This window comes from Diceros bicornis, chromosome 1 (assembly GCF_020826845.1).
Source record: "Diceros bicornis minor isolate mBicDic1 chromosome 1, mDicBic1.mat.cur, whole genome shotgun sequence".
Lineage (NCBI taxonomy): Eukaryota > Metazoa > Chordata > Mammalia > Perissodactyla > Rhinocerotidae > Diceros > Diceros bicornis.
In genome coordinates, this window is record NC_080740.1 from 22,277,083 (window position 1) to 22,296,222 (window position 19,140).

Genomic DNA, 19,140 nt, shown 5'->3' on the forward strand with positions numbered 1-19,140 from the left:
GGGCAAGGGAGCTCTCTTGGGCATCTTTTATAAGGGCACCAATCCCATTCATGAGAGCTCCGTCCTCATGACCTAATTCACCTCCCAAAGGCCCCACCTACTAATGCCATCACGTTGGGCATTAGGATTTCAACATATGAATTTGTGGGGGACATAAACATTCAGACCATAGCACATGGCAAGGATCCTATGGTCTAAACATATTCTCCACCTGGCTAGCACATCTTCCTCTCCTTTATGCACAGAAATTCACCTCTGAGGCCATTCTTCTGGATATTGCAACAGTCAGAGGCATGAAGCTCCTACTTAGATACATGCATGTTATAAGGGAAAGGAGGCTCTGAGAGCCTTTCCATATTTTGCTAATTAGTCTTTGCCTTTTTTTTTTCTGGTTTACTCAGGAAAACATTACTATGGAGCAGAGCGAATTTGGCCGAGAGTCTCAAGATGGCAGATAGTACAGGTAAGTTTCAGTGGGATTGAAGGCACTTGGTTGTCAGCCAGAAGGCCCAGGTTTTCGTGGGGGAACTTCCCTTCCAGGGGTATGTGGTGGTGCAGAAAGAAATACCATCCAAAGTGGAGAGTACTGCCCAAACTGTGGGTACCTCAGAAAAACTCTGCCTCCTTCCCAATTTTACCCACTGTCTGCATTACCCAAAAAACCTCTCAGCTTTCAGATCAAATGGACACTCTTCATCCGTTGTCTGACCCACCCTTTGAGTGACATTTGACATTGTGGCCCAGCCGCTCCTTTTAGAAGGCCTTCCTCCCTTGGCCTTTGGCACCCACTTCTCTACCTGCTTCCGCCTTCTCAGGTTCCACTGGCTTCTTCTCTGGACTCCATCTTGTCTTTCTTTTTCTCATTTTACACATTTCCTGATGAGAAGTGATGAGTTTCTGAACAGGGACAGCAGTAGTGAAGATGAAGAGAACATAAAATGTGGAGATCACTCAGAGCAGGTTTCATCTCATTCAAGTCAACATGAGGTTTCAACTCACTCAAGTCAACCCTTAAGTCAACATCAGGGGAGGAAGCAGCCCCTGAGCTCCTTCCTCTCCCAGACTGCCCAGCCCTCGGTCAGAATGAGAAGCCCCTCCTCAGGATCCTACAATGCTCTTGGAATACCTCCGCTGGCCACCATCACAGCGTTGTGGATTTATCTGTCTGTCTTTCCTACTGGACTATGAGGTCCTTGAGTGTAGGAGGTCCCTGGTACCTCCACAGAGCCTGACACATAGCAGGCATCCTGTTACTGAGTAAATAAAGGAAAACACAATATGTGCAAGTAAAAATGTAGCAAAAGTTGCCGTATATATTCAAAACAAGCTTTCCCAAGATGCTCAATGCTGATCCTGGTATCAAAGTTCCACATTCCTCACTGACTACAAGAGAAAGCGAAAACATCAGCCTCTTCTTCAACTTCTTTGACGTTCTTCTTGCTCATAGTCATCAATGTACTGTTTGCCCCATAATGTTCTGCTTATATGAGTTCCAGCTCTTGAGCAAAACCTAAGGCAAAGGTCATTATGTCTTATAGATTTTGATATCAACTATATCATGTAGCACAGTGTAGCTGCTTAGAAAATAAGTTGATAAATGTGTTGATTACTCCTGAACTTGGACCAGCAGCTCTAGTCAGCTGGGTGGGCTCCTTTTTATTTCCTGAACTGCCTTCACCCTTTCTTCTTCTGTCCATATCCCACCAGCCAACCAGCCCGCTGAAGCCTCCTTGCCCTTCCTATAATCACCAAACCCCTCAAAACGCCAAACTCCTGAAGCATATTTGTATTAGTCACACGCTCTATGTCACCCAAATGACCCTGTGTTACAAATGCCACATGAGCTAAGCTGTAAGTCCCTGGAGGGCAGGGAATGTGTATTTTTAATCTTTATATTATTGCTCCCTCTACAGTTCCTTTCACAATGCTTGACATGGAAGCCTTTCAAGAGATATAGAACTAACCGGTTTAAGTTCAATTTTAAATACTCCGTTAGAAAATACCTCAGACTTTAATGGGTACCATTCTTCTTCCAGAGTTAGGATAATGTACTCAGGGATCTAGAACCTGAATCTAGGCTCTCTAGGCTCCCAAGTAAGGAAATGGTTCCAGTTCCTGAGCCCTGAGGTGGGGCTGCCTATCTCCTCACCCCCATTGTTTATGTGTTTGTTTAAATCGCTGGTGACAATCATAAAAGCATTTTTTTCAGGCTTATGACGTATTTTCCCCAATTATGAATGTAATTCATGACACCAATCTATTTTCCTTGAATGGACAATGATAAATCCCCTATCCAAGTTGTTTCATGTTTATCTATCAATTCCTGCACTGCAGCCTGTTGGTTGGAAATACTAGATATAAAGATAATAGAACTCTTTAAGAGGCAATACATTTAAATCATCCCTCCCTGCTCCTCCCATTAAGAATGAAGCTAGCCAGTCCATTTAATAAAGGGAAGTCAGAATCCCTAAAAATGATAGTGTAGGAGGAAGCAAGAGTTCCATTCTGCCAAGCTCAATATATCATGACAAATTTTTTCCTATAACCTGTCCTCCCTCTCTCCAATTGTCTAAATCACAACACTGCAGAGAGCAGCCACCCCTAGGCACGCCACTGTAGGGTAACAGGTTTTTTCTGTCGGGTCTGATCACAAATCTGCAGCAACCACAGGCTGACAGAGTTTGTAAAGGAGCGTTTTCTAGTCAGGCTTGTTATATTTCACTTCCAGCCCCAAACCAGGAAGTGCTGTTTAAGATGAGCCAAAGACAAAAGCAATCCAGCTTCAGAAACAAAACCCGCCAGGCTTCAGACAGGCTATAGGGGTTTAAATTGGGGACTGTTCTTGGATTTGGATTGGAACCTACGGCTTCCTACTTACAAGACATGATTAAACTTTCAAAATTGCTCTCCCAAAATCCAAACTAAAATGACAAAAATACACAGGCACGCACACACACACCCACAGACCAATTTGTTTTTGTGATCCGCTTCCTTATCTAGACGGTCCAGGCTTGAGCCAGATTGGAGTTGGTAAATTCTTCCCCTAGCTAAACTAGGGCAGATTGCAGAAAAGGTGTCTAATCTCGAGGTTCTTCGGGAGAAGTGTCGAGGCGTACACCGGCCACGCCCGGGTCCCGCTCTCCCGTTGCGCAACTGCAAGCTAAGTCTGGGCAAGTCGAAGGAGGAACCCTGAGACCTTCAGCCCCTCCTCTCTGTGACCCACGGGGAACCCAGCAGTCCTGGGTGGCGGGGAGGGTCACTGGGGGAGGACTCGGGACCGAGGGTGTTAAGTTTCAGGCAGGGAGCCCGGGACCGCTGCAGCGGGGGCCCCAGCCCGCGGCGGGCAGGAAGGGGAGGACCCAGCGGGGCGAGGGGGAGCCCCGGCGCGGGCTCGGGGCTGGGTCGGAAAAGCTGCCTCACGGGCGCGCCCGCCGGCCCCTCCGGTCCCTCCCTCTTTCCCTCCCTCCCAGCGCTCCCCGCCCGGGCCTCCCTTCCAGTCTCCGCTGCGCCCTCCCGGAGGCAGCGCTCCCCGCGGCCTCGCCATGTCCCAGCCGGGCCAGAAGCCCGCCGCCTCCCCGCGGCCCCGGCGCGCTGCAGCGGCCCGCCACACCCAGGAGGTGAGTGGCGCTCCCGCAGGAGCCGCAGGGCTGAGCGCTGGGAGGACCCCGGCCCGTGGGCCCCTCCTCTAGGCCTAGCCTGCCTGGCCTGCTGCCCTGGGCGCCCCTCCCCAGGCCGAAGAAGGGCCCGGGGCTCAGTGCCTGCGGCCGGGCAGGTGGCTGGAGGTGGCCGGGATTCCCGGGCCAGGGCCAAGCGTGCTGGGCGTGGCGCGAGCTGCATAGGGGGTGGCCCGCGTCGAGAAAAGTTGTTTGGTGAGACGTGAGTGAAACGAGGATGGAGATGAAAGGGGAATAAAGTTCTTCGGGACCCCCAGAGCGGGTAGGGTAGTTTAACTGGACGGCGGGACCCTGCCTTCCGTATACGATCCGGGCTCCAGGGCGTGGCTGCCTGCAGAAATAACACATCTTCCCTAACCAGCCCCGAGCCAAATGGGGCGGGGCGGGGCCAGCCGGCGGGGGCGGGGCCTTCGTCGGGCCCCGCCCAGGCGCCCGCCCACCTGACAGCTGCGGGGCTTGAAGAGCTCAGCGCCGTCCAGGTCCAGACACGCGGAGTGCAAGCCTGGGGCCCCCTGCACAGCGCCCCGCGTCCGTGCTGGGTCCTCTGCCGTGCGACTCAGAGCCAAACCGGTTGTCGCCATGGCATTCGCAAGCTGGTGGTACAAGACGGTAAATAGGAGCGATCGTGCCTGGGCAGGACTGGGAAGGGAATGTGTTTGCCTTTCTGGGAGTGTGGACGAGTTATTGTCCGGGGTTTGGCGGGGTAAGGGTGGGGACCGGGTACGACCTCCTCTCAGACCTTCAGGTGAGCCTCCGGGAGAGGCCGAGACTCACCCAGTCGTGGTATGTGGGAGCGCGCCCGGACGTGCGAGTCGGTGTGAGCAGACGCACCAGGCTCCGGCTCTCACTCTTCAGTTGAATGGAACAGGAATTGTTGCTGGAGGAATTCCGCCCCTGGTCGCGGATTCCTGAATGAACTAGGGCTGAGCTCACAAGAGCTCAGATCTCGTGTTTTTACTTTTTTTAACCCATAAGTAAAGCTCCAAACTTTTAGAGGAACGTTGTTGGACGTGCATTCTCCAACGCAGAGGAGGCAGCCTGGATGGGAGGCAAGGAGAAAACCCAAAACTCCAAGGAGCAGAAGCCAGTGAGATCAAGACCCCAGTTGAGAATGAGAGAGAAAGAGAGAGACAGAGCGAGCGAGCGAGCTGCTCTGTACTTTTGGATAAGGGGTACAGGTGTTCCATTTGTTTACTGCATTGAATGCCTGCCCAACCACTTAGGTGTGATATCCAGTCGAGCTGGCACTGGTAATGTTTTGGAGTCAGTAAGCATGATTTAATGTTAGATTGCTTCCCCCCAAAAAAATACACAAAAGTTTTATTGACAGAGTCAAAATATTTTGTCCCACTGATTTATGTTGAGAATTTAAAAAAATTGGTTAAGTACACCTCTCTCTTTCTCAGAATGTGTTATTGGAAAAAGCAAGGATGTTGTTATCAGACACTTTGGAGAGAAACCTTGTGTTGGAATCAGAAAGCTGTCACTTACCAGTCAATGGCGGTTCACTGAGCATCTGCTATGGGCCAGGCCCAGTACTAGCCCCCAAGTACACGGTGGAGAACAAGTCAGAGTCCTTGTTCTCAAACGGCAGTGAGTCCACCTTTTTGAACCTGTTTCCACATCTATAAAATGGGGGTGATAATAGGCACCACGTAAGAGTTGGTAAGGACTAATTAGATTCATGAATCAAAGTACCATACCCACATACCTTTTGTGATTGGGAATTCCAGCTTCCCTTGAGATATTTCCTCACGAATATTTCCCATTACATTTTCTGGACTTTTAAAATGTAGCTTCTTATTGATATGCTAAAAGCAAAAGTTTGCTTTGAGTCATTATTGTTCTAAGGTTCATATCAAAATGTACCACATGAATGATCTGCAAATATAAATGGCAGTAGTTCAGAGTTGACATCAGACTTCTCCTTCCAAATTCATGGTTCTCTAAAGAAAATTATGCTGGAATATTTGGATGAAAGTAGTTTGTCTGTACTTTTAACCCTGTTATGTTTAGGTGTAGTCTCACATTTTTACTAATACCTCTCATAGAATCCAGTTTTGGCACTATTATAAAAATCGTTTGCTAGTAGGAACCTCCTGGAATCAGCAATATGCCTGTAATCAAGCTTTGACTTTTCCCAAACCAATGCTGTCCGACAGAAATACAGTGTGAGCCACACATGTAATTTTAAATTTTCTGGTAGCTACATTAACAAAAGCAAAAAGAAACAGGTGAAATTAATGCTAATAATATATTTTATTTAACCCACTATATTCCAAACATTATTATTTTAAAATGTAATCAATGTTCAAATCATTGAGATATTTTACATCTTCTTTTTCATATTAATTCTTAGAAATCAGTGTATATTTTGTGCTTACAGGACAACTCAATTCACATTTGCCACATTTCAAGTGCGGTCGATAAGCACAGCTACAGGACTGGACAGGACAGCTCTAGACATGGGTTCCTCTCCATTTTTGATTGGTGGTTGTCGGAGGTGATCACAGACCATTTTGAGAATTAAATGAAAGTTATGGACCATTTTCCCACTACAAAATATGCACATTCATGCACAAAAGCCCACCCATAAATCTGTGGAGCCAATTTATAACATACATACATATGTTATATAACATATGTATGTATGTATTATATATTATATATATACATGCTTCTGGTAAATCCTGTAACTAAAATATCTTATGTGGGATCCTTTAAATACTAAAAAAGATTTTAATAACCTAACTTTAAAATTTTAGGCACAATAAAATAAAATAATTAAAAGATGTATCTAAGGTGTGTTTGTTTAAGGGAGGGCCACCTATACAGCTAGTCTGTGAAACATTGCAATGTACATTTCCACATTGAATACCATCAATATCTTTGATGTTATCTTCTGTAGAATTATGTGGTCATAGTAAAAAAAAAAAACAACTTTGGAAAGCTAAATTTGAAGAACATCTGATGAGCATCATAATGATGAAGCATGAAGGAGAGGAAATTTGGTTTACACCAGTAATCACATTCCTGAGTCATAAGTTGACTTGATTAGACTGTGTTAATTAAAGGTGTTTCTTAGCCTAATTAGACCCATGGGTCCAGTGGCAGAATGATCAAGGAGCCCAGTCATTTGGGAGGCCCCATGGTTGCAGCCAGCCTGAGAATGTCACAAGCCTTCCATGGCAGGACAGACCATTTGTCTTCAATGACTTGTAGGAGTAAGGAATGCAAATTTATAGGGTCTGCAAAGAGGATTTAGGGTGTTGGGAGAATGGAGGTCAGACACAACTTTCCTCTTTTGGTTGGCAGTTTCTGAATTGGTTTGCTTCCCGTTGCAGGTAAGACTTTTAAACTAGGAGTAACATCTGATGATACTGTTCTTTAATCAGTTTTGACACTTCCCAGAAAGTTAAATATATTCTACAAGTGCTTTTTAAAGAATGATGTAGCTTGCTGGGAATGGAAACAGTGGGTGGTCATTTGAGATTCCAAGGTCAATGGGGGGGTAATTAGTTCTAAGTAGGTTGTCTCAGTGGAATACAAGACTTCTCTAAGAAGCCCATCTTTATTCTATTTTTTCCTAGAGGTTTTTTTTAATGATTATTATTGTGGTAAAATATACATAAAATTTACCCTCTTAACCGTTTTTTAAGCGTAAATTTCAGTGGAATTAAGTACATTCGTATTCTTATGCAACCGTCACCACCATCTATCTCCAGAAGTCTTTTTGTCTTGCAAAACTAAAACTCTGTACACGTGAAACAATAAATCCCATCCAGTTTACATACATACATTCTAATACATAGCATTGTATGCAAGCATTTGTGTTCCTTACCATTTTGTTTTTTTGTAAGGAAGATCAGCCCTGAGCTAACATCCATGCCAATCCTCCTGTTTTGCTGAGGAAGATTGGCCCTGGGCTAACATCTGTGCCCATCTTTCCTCCACTTTATATGGGATGCTGCCACAGCATGGCCTGACTAGTGGTGCACTGGTGCGGGATCCGAACCCGAGCTGCCAGCAGTGGAGTGTGTGCACTTAACCGCTATGCCACGGGGCCAGCCCCGATTTTCTTTTTTTTAGTCTATTGTAAGAACATTTAATGTGAGATCTACCCTCAACAAATTTTTAAGTGTACAGTACATTATTGTTGACTATAGGTACTATGTTGTACAGCAGATCTCTAGAGCTTATTCATCTTGCTTGACTGAAACTTTATGTCTACTGATTAGTAAGTTTCCATTCCTTTCTCCCCTAGTCCTTGGCATCTACCATTCTACTTTCTGTCTCTATGATTTTGACTACTCTAGGAACCTCATATAAGTAGAATCATACAGTATTGGTCTTTTTATGACTGGCTTATTTCTCTTAGCATAATGTTCTCAAGATTCATCTATGTCATAGCATATGTCAGAATTTCCTTCCTTTTAAAGGCTGAATAATATTCCATTGTGTATATATATACCACATTTTGCTTATCCATTCATCTGTCCATGGACACTTGGGTTGCTTCCATGTTTTAGCTATTTTTGAGGAACCACCTTACTGTTTTCCACAGTGGTTGTATCATTTGATATTCCCACCACCAGTACACAAGGGTTCCAGTTTTTTCACATGCTCGCCAATACTTGTCCCACTACCTTCTGACCTCTAAGGTGTCTGATGAGAAATCTGATGAGTAATCTTGTTAAGTAGCCCTTGTATGTGATGTCATTTTTTTTCCTGCTTTCAGGATTCTCTCTTTGTCTTTGTCTTTGAACAGTTTGATTATAATGTGTCTTCATGGGGATTTCTTTGAGTTCATCATACTTGAAGTTCGTTGAGCTTCTTGGATGTTTATATTCATGGCTTTCATCTAATTTGGGAAGTTTTAGGTCATTATTTCTTCATATAATCTCTCTGCCCCTTTTTCTCTCTCTTCTCCCTCTGGGACTCCCACAATGTGTATGTTGGTCTACTTGATGGTATCTCTCAGCTCCCTTAGGTTCTGTTCACTTTTCTTCAATCATTTTTCTTGCTGTTCTTCAGAGTCAATAACTTCAATTGTCCTATTTTCAAGTTTGCTGGTTCTTTCTTCTGCCTGTTCAAATCTGCTTTTGAATCCCTCTAGTGAATTTTTCATTTCAGTTATTGTACTTCTCCACTCTAGAATTTCTTTCTGGTTTCCTTTTAGGTCATCTATCTCTTTATTGATATTTCCATTTTGTTTGTACATCATTTTCTTGACTTTTTCTACATCTTCCTTTAGTTCTTTGAACATCTTTAAGACAATTTGTTTTAAAGTCTTTTTCGAGTAGATCTGCCATCTGCTCTTTCTCTTTTGGTTTATTTTTTTCTTTGAATGGGTGATACGTCTCTGTTTCTTTGAATGCCTGGTGATTTTTTTGCTTGAAAACTGGACATTTGAGGGGCCGGCCCGGTGGCACAAGCGGTTAAGTGTGCGCGCTCTGCTGCAGCGGCCCAGGGTTCGCCGGTTCGCATCCCAGGCGCGCACTGATGCACCACTTGGCAAGCCATGCTGTGGCAGTGTCCCATATAAAGTGGAGGCAGATGGGCATGGATGTTGGCCCAGGGCCAGTATAACTCAGCAAAAAGAGGAGGATTGGCAGATTTTAGCTCAGGGCCAATCTTCCTCACAAAAAAAAAAAAAGAAGAAGAAAACTGGACATTTGAGTCTAACAGTGTGGTAGCTCTGGAAATCAGATTCTCCCCCTTCCCCAGGCGTTGCTGTTTTTGTTTTGTTTTGTTTTTTTGATTGTTGCAGACTGTCTCTGTGCTGAGGTTTAGCCTGAAGTGTAAACTTAAGATCTTCTCATTTCTTTCCTGAGCCTGCTTCTTCCTCTGGGCATGTGTGGTGACTGTCTAATTCTCCCATATATGCAGTTGCTTTTGAATGTCTTATTCTTTACCATCTGGCTCCTAAAAGGGAAAAAAGAGAAAAATTAACTATGGAAGGGAGAGGTGCCAGTCCTTTAAGTCTCCTGAAAGTTGTCTCAGCTGGAGGGGAAGGGGCTTGCAACAATGCTTGACCGTCTCTGTGTCTGCAACTCCGTGAGCAGAGCAGCAATCAGTCATCAGAATCCAGATCACCAGTAGTTGGAGGGCAGAGTCCTTATTTCCCACGCTGGATCCCCCAAGCTTCATGCAAGCTGTACTCCACTACACAGCTGCCTGCCATGGACTGGGGAATGGGGAGTGGGTAGCTGTGCTGAGCTAAGAGATGAAATTGATGGAAATTAACCAAAACTTATCCCAGCCTTCCCCTCGAAGTTGTAAGCTTTCAGTAGACTCCAGAGTTTCAAAGTAGTTATATCTGACAGATTCTGCCACTCAGATTTTTGTCTAGGTGAAGAGGTGCATTCCTGGTGCCTCATACTCCACCATCTTCCCAGAATCCTCTCTCTGTGGTGTTTTAAGGATGGAAATCCTGTTAATGTGATTCCAAAGTTCTGTTCTTCAAGTTGTCTCATTTTCTTTTCATAAAAACTTACCCAGAAAGCTTACAGCTACCACAAAGGAGGAAAAAAGTGTATCAGGTATCCTTCAGTTAAGAAAAATGCAAAACAACTCCATCCAATGAACGCTGTTTATGTAAGTTGCCTCCTCAGATGGGAGAGTCATTTAACTCAGGAAGAAAAAGGATTCTATGGTTAGAGTTTCCTAAAAATGTGTTTCCTAAAAATGTATCCCCACATTTTGACTGTGGAGAACTCATAAAACACACGAATGATTTGGTAAAGGCCAAAGATGTTCGCAGTTGCTTATTGTCCACCTACTATGTGTTAGGTTCTATACAGGGTGCTGTGGACACAAAAATTGTAGATGGTCCATGCCTGGTCTTCTCTTGCATTTCTTATAGATAAAAACCACAACTATATCCTAATGTTTACTACAAAAGCAACAAAGTAACTATTGAAATTCTTATGATGTCTTCTTTGACTTAGAGAAAATTCAGAAAGCTTACTGCAGGTAGATCCCGGAAGGTAAAGGTGGGAGAGAGGCAATTTGATGCTACCTCTCAACTCTGGACAAAAAAGAGCATGTGCCTGTACAGTGCCACCTTGGCATACCCACCAGAATGTTAAAATGTTATAAAAATGCATACATGGAGTTCAGGTGAAACATCAGGATTTCAGAATTCTAGCTATGCAGCTAATCCTTAATATGTGTCTTCTTTTATATGAGAATCCCAAAGAAGATTATTTATAACTTTATAGTTTGATAACAGACATTTTTAGAGGAGCATAAAGATATCGTGTATTGAAAGCCAGACCTTTCATTTACTTCCATTTCTTTAATGAGTATTTTCCCTACAACACATAACACATAGCGACTACTCACTGATTTTTTCTTTTTTTTAGTGAGGAAGATTAGTCCTGAGCTAACTTCCGTTGCCAATCCTCCTCTTTTTACTGTGCCCATCTTCCTCTACTTTATTGGGGAAGCCGCCACAGCATGACTTGACAAGCCGTGTGTCGGTGTGCGCTCGGGATCCGATCCTGCGAACCCTGGGCCGCCGGGGCAGAGTGCATGCACTTAACCACTATGCCACTGGCCGGCCCCTGATATTTTTTTTTTTTTTTTTTTAGTAAATAAACTTTACCTCTCATACTAGCCTTCTCCATGAATTTGGGGTTTTCAGTATTAAAACCAAGTTAAATGGCTAGGATATTGTCTTTGGATGACTCTAGGGAGATACATGCTCTTGAGATCAGAAGATTCTAAATTTTTCAAAACTTTTTGTCACAGAAGAGGAGAGAATAATATAATGAACTCCTCGTGTACCTTTCACATGGCTTCAATAATTGTCAACATTATAACCTTGTACCAATCTTGCTTTATCTATCCAACTCCCAGCCCCACCAACACACACATACCTACACACACCACACCCTTCCAAAGTATTTTAAAGCATGGGAATTGCACATTTAAGTGTCATTCCTATGGCCAACTTGGTGTAAATAGTTTGGAAGATGAATTCTGTATTATCTACGTACTTTGTTTCCTTAGATGTAAGGTGGAAATATAATACTCAGTCATGAGATAGACACAGTACCAAACATAAACTTATCAGATGAACCTGGTTCCTTTGTACTTATGAAAAGTAAAAACCTAAATTCTCTGGTCTAATATTTACAGCCATAGAAAATGAAACTTTTAAACCTTTGCTTACTTCTCATATTCATTTGACTGTGCCATAATTTACCAGAATCAGATTGACGCCAGAGAAAGAGAAGGGAGTGGGATAACTTTTATTGTTTTCTTAAAATGAACTCGGCAGTGGGCCAGGCTCCTCGTTAGTATCAGCTTGTTTCATAACTATGCCAGCCCTTGGGGTGGGTACTATTAGCTCCATTTTACAAGGAGAAAACAGAAAGCTTGAATTATTTGCCCAGGGTCCCATAGCCTTTGAGATCCATGCTCTTTCTGTCCTTTTGGAATTTGTCAGGGAATGGAATGCAGAGAGTTGGTTACCCAGGTAACAGAAGAGGCTGGGAAGCCCACTAGGGAGAGTGAGGCAACCCAGAGATTAGAAATTGCAGGAAGCTGCTAATGTTCCTAGGCTGGAAAGACAGAGGGAGGAGCTGGATCACCCTGTAGTAGCTGGACCAGCCGCTAGCCAGCCCTGCAGGAGAATCCTACTGCAGAGGCTCCCAGAGGCAGAGAGGAGGGGGGAAATACCACCTACTTACCACCTCCAGTCTCCTGCTCGCGCCTCCCACTGGCCAAACCCAGCCTGAGGCCATTTGTCATCCAGGGAGCTAGCAAACATCCCCGCTCCACCAACAGAGGAGGGTCAGGGCAAGGAATCTACCTGTGGGCAGACAGGCCCAGATCTGTGCCAGGGAGACTGTTTTGCAGCAAAACCAGCTTTACATCTTGGTCCTTCTGCTTGTTTGCTGAACATTTTTGTTTTAGCAAGCAGAATACACACAAGAATAGATTTTAAGGGATTTTGCAGGAAATATCCATTTAGACATTGTCTCTTAATTTTTCAAGCTATTTTTTCAGCTTCTTTCTCTTTTATCTAGTTTACTGACCTGAAGAGGGAACATTTAGAGGTTTGTGGAAATGCAGTCATTCAATCAAGAATTATTTGTCACACCCCTACCACAGGACCAGAAAAAAAAAAGAATATAATTTACCATCTGGTTGGGAAGGCAAAATATCTGTTTGTAAAGTAATCAGTAAGCAAGAGAACATACAATAAAGTATATTCTTCGCTTTAATAAGAAAGTAGAGACTAATGTGCAGATGTGAAGATATGATGTGCAAGATAGGATAGGGCTAAGGCTCAAAATTAGTCAGGAGGTGCTGGCATGAACGCAGGGCACTGTGCTCCTTCATTGAGCAATCCGAGTTTACCCAGGGGCCCGGGGCTGTCCCACCCTGCCTGACCCGGGGAAGTTCCCCATGGGTGCCGACTCAGTAGGATGTTTTGAGGAGCAGAAACCTCCACTTCCTGTTGTAGTGCCCACACATCACCCCTCAAAACCAGTGGTTTCCAATCCTAGCTGCATATTAGGATCAGCTGGGGGATTTTACAAAAATATAACCATGCCCAGGCCCCACCCTAGACGAACTAAACCTAAATCTCTGGGCTCTGGTGTGAGTGTTCCCAAAAGTGCACCAGGTACTTGTGACCCACACTGAAGGATGGGACCTACTGCTAACCGAAGGCCCGGGATCCTGGGGTGGCCCCGGCAACAAGCCTTTCTCAGTAGCACATGCCGCAGTGGTGCAGTGAGAGCTGAGCTCTGTGCACTAGCCAAGTCCAGAGGGCACCAAAAGAATCTTTTATTGCTTTATGATTTTGCTATAGCTGATGCTGGACATGCAAGTATTGATCTCCATGGCCTTGTGTCCAAGTTGAAGAAGGAAAATTTTCGAGTTGTTTTCAGATAACCTTTACTGTTTTTTTGTGTCTGTGAGGAAGACTGGCTGAGCTAATTCTCCTCTTTTTGCTGAGGAAGATTAGCCCTGAGCTAACATCTGTGTCCATTTTCCTCTATTTTGTATATAGGATTCCACCACAGCATGGCTTGATGAGCAGTGCGTAGGTCCTCGCCTACGTATAGGGGATCCCGCACCAGGGATCTGAACCCGTGAACCCCGGGCCACCGAAGCACAGCGCCCGAACTTAACCACTACACCACTGGGCCGGCCTCATCTTTGCTGTTTTCTTAAACAGCTTTCTTTGCATGTAATTCACAAACCGTAAATTCACCCATTAAAACATACAATTCAATATTTTTTAGTATATTCACAGGGTGGTGCGAGCGTGACCTCAATTTAATTTTAGAATGTTTTTGTCACCCCCTGAAAGAAACTCTGTACCTCGTTTTTTTAAGTACGGCAAAGGCATTGCAGAAGCACTAGCATTTGGTACTCTGTCACAGCTGGGCTTGGACTTGTTTGATTTTATCTTATTCTGTATGTCATATCCCCTTGTCTGTGCGTGTTTCAGGGTGTATCTGGGTAATAATGGGGGGGATGCCCAAATGCTAGAAAGCCGAAGCATTGGCCCTAGCACAAGGCCTTAGCTGGGTGAGAGCGCCAGCTCCCAGCCTTACTGCTCCTGGGTCTTGTTGATTTCCTGACAGGTTTATGGGTTTGCTTTGGCAGATTTTGAGCATATAAATGCTATCTCCTAGAATGAAGACAAATTTCAGCTGTACTTGCCAAATATTTGGTGATGCCAGGGGGTGGGAACTGTTTGGAAAATTATTCCTTTTTGAGGAAAGACAGGAAAGCCGTTTATCTGATTTTTTCCCTGCCTCCGAACTCCTGCTGCACATACTGCCTCTGTCCTTCATCTTAGCTCCATGTCATTTCCTATCTCTGTGGCCTTCTCCTACCAGTGAAATTTTTACTGCTTTGGGGCTGGCATCCTGCCCTTCCTGTCTTTGGCCTCCTCTCCAGCTGCTAATACATGGTGAAATTTATAAGTATCATGTTTCTGATTAATTTTATAAAACAAACCAGTTTTAGAATAGGAAGGTTTTGTTGGTTTTTTGGGTTGTTGTTTTCTTTCTAGAGCATTGGATTGAGACTTTCTTGATGTGAATCACAAGATCTTAGCTTTTCATTAGATCCAGAGTAGCCCAATTTCTGGCCCATAGATGATAATCCTAATATGTGGTGTGACCGAGGAGGATCTCACCTTTCAGAGCCTTGATTTCTTTACCCATAAAACGAGCTGGCAGTGTGTACCTGTAGAGCTGCTATGGGGAGTAAAGGTGACCACTTAGAGGAAATGCCCAGCACTGGGCTTAGCACAGAGTAGATGCTTAGAACATGTTACTTTCTTTTCCCTCATGTAGAAAAGTCCTCCATGGATTTATCAGCTCTTTCCTGAGCTATCACTCCTTCCCTTCTCCATGCTTCTCTCCTCTCTTCCCAACCCACCAGTTACACGTAGGAGCAAAGTTCTCTCTCTTCGCTCCTAAAAAGACTTGCTGCAGGTTCCTAAGCTGGATCCAAGTTGACATATATCATTCCCAAATATTTCATTCTACCAGCTCAATTATGTGCAAAGTGCTCAATTATTCCATGAATTAAAAAATCAAGCACTTTGAATCTCTCTCAGTGAAAAGATATAACTGATTTTACATCATTAATAGACTGCTGAGTATTGAATAAGCCACAAGAAATGATCAGGGCATGGTTCATGTATAAAGTTGCTATTTACTGGAAATTGAGTGGCATTAGGTAATTCTTGTTAATTCTTGTAGCGGGACAATAATATTGGAGTTACATGGGAAAAAGTCCTCAATTTAGGGAGATACTTGGTGAAATGTTTAGAGGTAAAGTTTCAGAATATCTGCAATTTACTTTCAAATGCAGGTGCATATACAAGTATAGATGGATAGATCTATATATCTGTCTATAATATATGCATATATGGCAAAATAAAGCAACGTTGTTAATAGTTGTTGAATTTAAGTGGTGGGAATATTGACATTCATTGTATTATTCTTTCAAATTTTCTGTATGTTGGAAAAATTTTATAATAAAAAGCCAGATTAAAAAAAAAAAACAAAGAAACTGGGAAAATATAATCCATAAATTTCCTAAAATATATTGCCATTTGATTATATGTCGTTTTTATGTCATTATATTTTTGTGTATTGTAAAAAAGCTTTCTATTGAAAGAAAATATTTCTTTTGAAATCACAAAATACCAATTCTTATAATACATAATTTTTAGAAGTTGTCATTATCACTGAACATTTTTAAAAGCATTCATTATATTTATCCCTCCCAAACTATTATTTGGAACCTACATAATTTTGAGTTATTTTGAGTGTTTAAATGGAAGCAAGTAACTGATGGTATTGGTTAATCTGTAGGACTGCAACTTTGAAATACCACCAGGAAATAACTTTTTAAAATTTTTAAAGAAAAAAAATCCATATACCTATATTTCTGGGAGAAAAGGCTGTCTGTGCATTTACTATAGGATAATAAATCATAATATATATTTGCCACATGAGTAGGAAGCAGAGTGGAACCTTGTAGAGCATGAAAGCTTGCATCAGACAAGAGTGAGTTGCCTCTATAATTTTTCTCATTTGTAAAATGGAATAATAATACCTCCTGACAAGTAAATGAGGCACTCAAAATAGTATATGCAATAAAACAGTGTATATTGTTGCTATTATTACCTGTATCTAATCTGAAAAAGATATGGAATTGGAGATGATAAGTGAATGTGATGAGGTTCTAAAGTTACCAGTTCTGGAAGGAGACAGATTGAGTGAATCTCTGTCATTGTAGCTCTGTCCCTCTCATATTCTATCTCCAAATGGAGAATGATTCTTCTTCCCCCTAAGCTGGCCTTTAGGAATCTTCTAAAACTTATCACTTACCATCTGGCACTGATGTATATGTGGGCTTTTAAATGGTTCCTTTTCTTTCAAGATTCGTTAATTCCTCAATACCGATTGCTCTCAACTGTGGACTGACAAACTTTTTTTTTTTTTTTAAAGATTTTATTTATTTATTTATTTTCCCCCCAAAGCCCCAGTAGACAGTTGCATGTCATAGCTGCACATCCTTCTAGCTGCTGTATGTGGGACTCGGCCTGAGGCCGGAGAAGCGGTGCCTCGGTGCGCACCCGGGATCCAAACCCCGGGCCGCCAGCAGCGGAGCGCGCGCACCTAACCGCTAAGCCATGGGGCCGGCCCAAACTAGGCCATCTAGGTGAAACAAGCCCTGTAGAGGGCTTCATTCTCTAAACTATTGCAGCCTGGCTGCTTTTCTGTGGATTCCATGCACTAATCCATGAGAGCGTTTCATTTTGGGAAGAATTTTCCCTTCATGAAAGTGGTTTCTTCCTACTTTTTCATACAAAGAACTATTAAGGAAAGGCTTCATCCACGTGTCTGGTATTCATTGGGCTTTTTTTTTTTTTTTACTAAAATATCTATTGATAAGATTAAAAGGAATATTATCTTATTCTATTTAGCATGGTATAGTGACAAAAACAGATTTTAACTCAGAAAACCTGCTTTGCAAATTTTTCCCATTTACTAGATATGTGTTGTTGTGAAAAGCACACCAAATGACTCTTTTCTTCGCTTTTTTCATCCATAAAATCACCTGAGCCTTTTTGTGTATCAAATAAGAATGTATATGAAAGTGCCCTATAAATAATAATGATATAAATTATAATTATTACTCTTACTATTATTGCCACTCTTCTTAATTAAAAGAATTTCATTAACCTACATATCCAGGTTATGATTCTGCTCTAGGGAATGTAATGGGTTTTCATACTTTGGTTTAACTGAAGGTGATCAGGATTGAACCCAATGGTGAGCTTTTATTTTCTTATATTTAGGTTCAATTTTCCCACTTTCTTGCACATCCTACACAGTAGAAGAAATGAAATAATTCTTTGTATCCCCTTTTTAGGAACATACAATGTTTTTTTTCATTTCTCAAAAAAATTCAGTAAACTTTATGGTATATTTTATCTTACAATCAAAACAAATGAGCAAGTAAGAAGGTACTTGAAGCTTTTATGTACGACATAAAAATACTCACTTTCTTCCCCAGTGTCCTAGTGAGAAAAATAATTCTGTTTCTGAACATAATGAAATCCTAAAGCCACAATAAATAGAGGTTGCAGGTATGGTCTTTCTGCATTGGTGAATACTCAGATGGAAGAACTCTAGGGAATTCCCAAGAGCCATCAAAAATGATGGTTGACTTAGAAGATGTGGTCCTCCCAGAGTCCGTGCTGAACTGAGGCTTAAGTATAGTTTTAGGCTCAACCTGGTCCTTAGACATCTCATCTCCATGAGGAACCAGATGTCTCCCACGCTGGCAATTTGGGCTTTAAAATTCCGTGAGGCATTTTGTAGGAGACGAGATGCCGCCTTGGAGTCACCATCAGATCTGTGTCTGGTTAATTACAGACTGATTTTCTACATCCCAAATGAATGTCTGTTGCTTCCCTTGATTTTTGAAAGCCACCTACATCGATGTAGAATTATCAACCTTCTCAGAAGGAAGATTAAAGGGGTCCTTGTTTTTATAGTCTGTATATTTAGCCCTTTGGGATTAAAGTCGCTATTATGTTTTCTCGTATCACCTCCTTCTATTAAACATTATCTTTTTTTCCTTTTTTAAATATTTTTATAGCATGGCAATGAAAAAAGCAGTGGATCGCCTTCCAAGTCAGGAGAAAAGAAAGGATCAGATGAGGTAATTTCCACAATACTGGGTTTTCATTTTCTCTTGCTTTTAAATTGTTAATTCCGTCTTGAAACAAATAATGAGGTAGCAAAGAGCTCCTACTGGAATATTGGCAAATTTAGTTTTAACTAAGATTTGATTCAATAATGTAAGTGGGAATTGTTAATAATAAATAAAAAATAAAATGTTCTTGGCAAAGGAACTTTTAGACACAGTTTCCACTTAGAAACAGAACTCTGTTATTTAGGGTGTTTTCCCTATAGGAATTGGTGAATCTTTAATGTTTTGTTGGTGAACATGGCAGATTTAGAACGGGAAACCAAATGATGGAGTGGAAAAGGAAGTCTTTTTTCATGAGAGTGCACCATGAACGGAGGACAGCGATGGCCTAGATTAACCAGTTATTCAGGTTCGTAAACAAAAGGAAGAGAGAAAGAACTATTTTTATTTGGATCGGTTCTGTGGAAATACTAGTAAAACCAAATCTCTTCACTTGGAGATGGGTTTTCTTTGAGCCTGTGAATTTCTCCTTTCACTGAATGATGCCCCATTATGTGCACTGTCGACACTGGCCTACTTCTCCATGGAAGGGTCATGTGAAAGTGCTGTCCTTCAAAAAGGGTACTGGACTTGCCTCTCTTGTGCTGCTTTTTACATTTTAAGTCACAATAGATGTGCTCATCTTCACTCAATAGAAATTAGCATTGTCATTTCCAACTTGTAAAATAGCCAGGTCCTAAAAGGTACATGGAAA

The 19,140-nt window shown here is 42.4% G+C and overlaps 1 protein-coding gene across 3 annotated transcripts in view; it reads left to right on the top strand.

The window, feature by feature from the left end:
• Positions 1-3,440: 3,440 nt before the first annotated feature.
• Positions 3,441-19,140, top strand: part of CAST (calpastatin) — a 114,557-nt gene continuing 98,857 nt past the window's right edge. The window contains exons 1-2 of one of the 3 annotated variants that reach the window (XM_058534451.1): positions 3,441-3,617; positions 18,333-18,395. In XM_058534451.1, coding sequence (XP_058390434.1) covers positions 3,543-3,617; positions 18,333-18,395 — 138 coding nt within the window. In that variant the 5' untranslated portion in view covers positions 3,441-3,542. Of the gene's footprint in view, positions 3,618-4,162; positions 4,284-18,332; positions 18,396-19,140 lie in introns of those variants that run through there. The other 2 variants (XM_058534299.1, XM_058534364.1) reach the window with 2 other exon arrangements.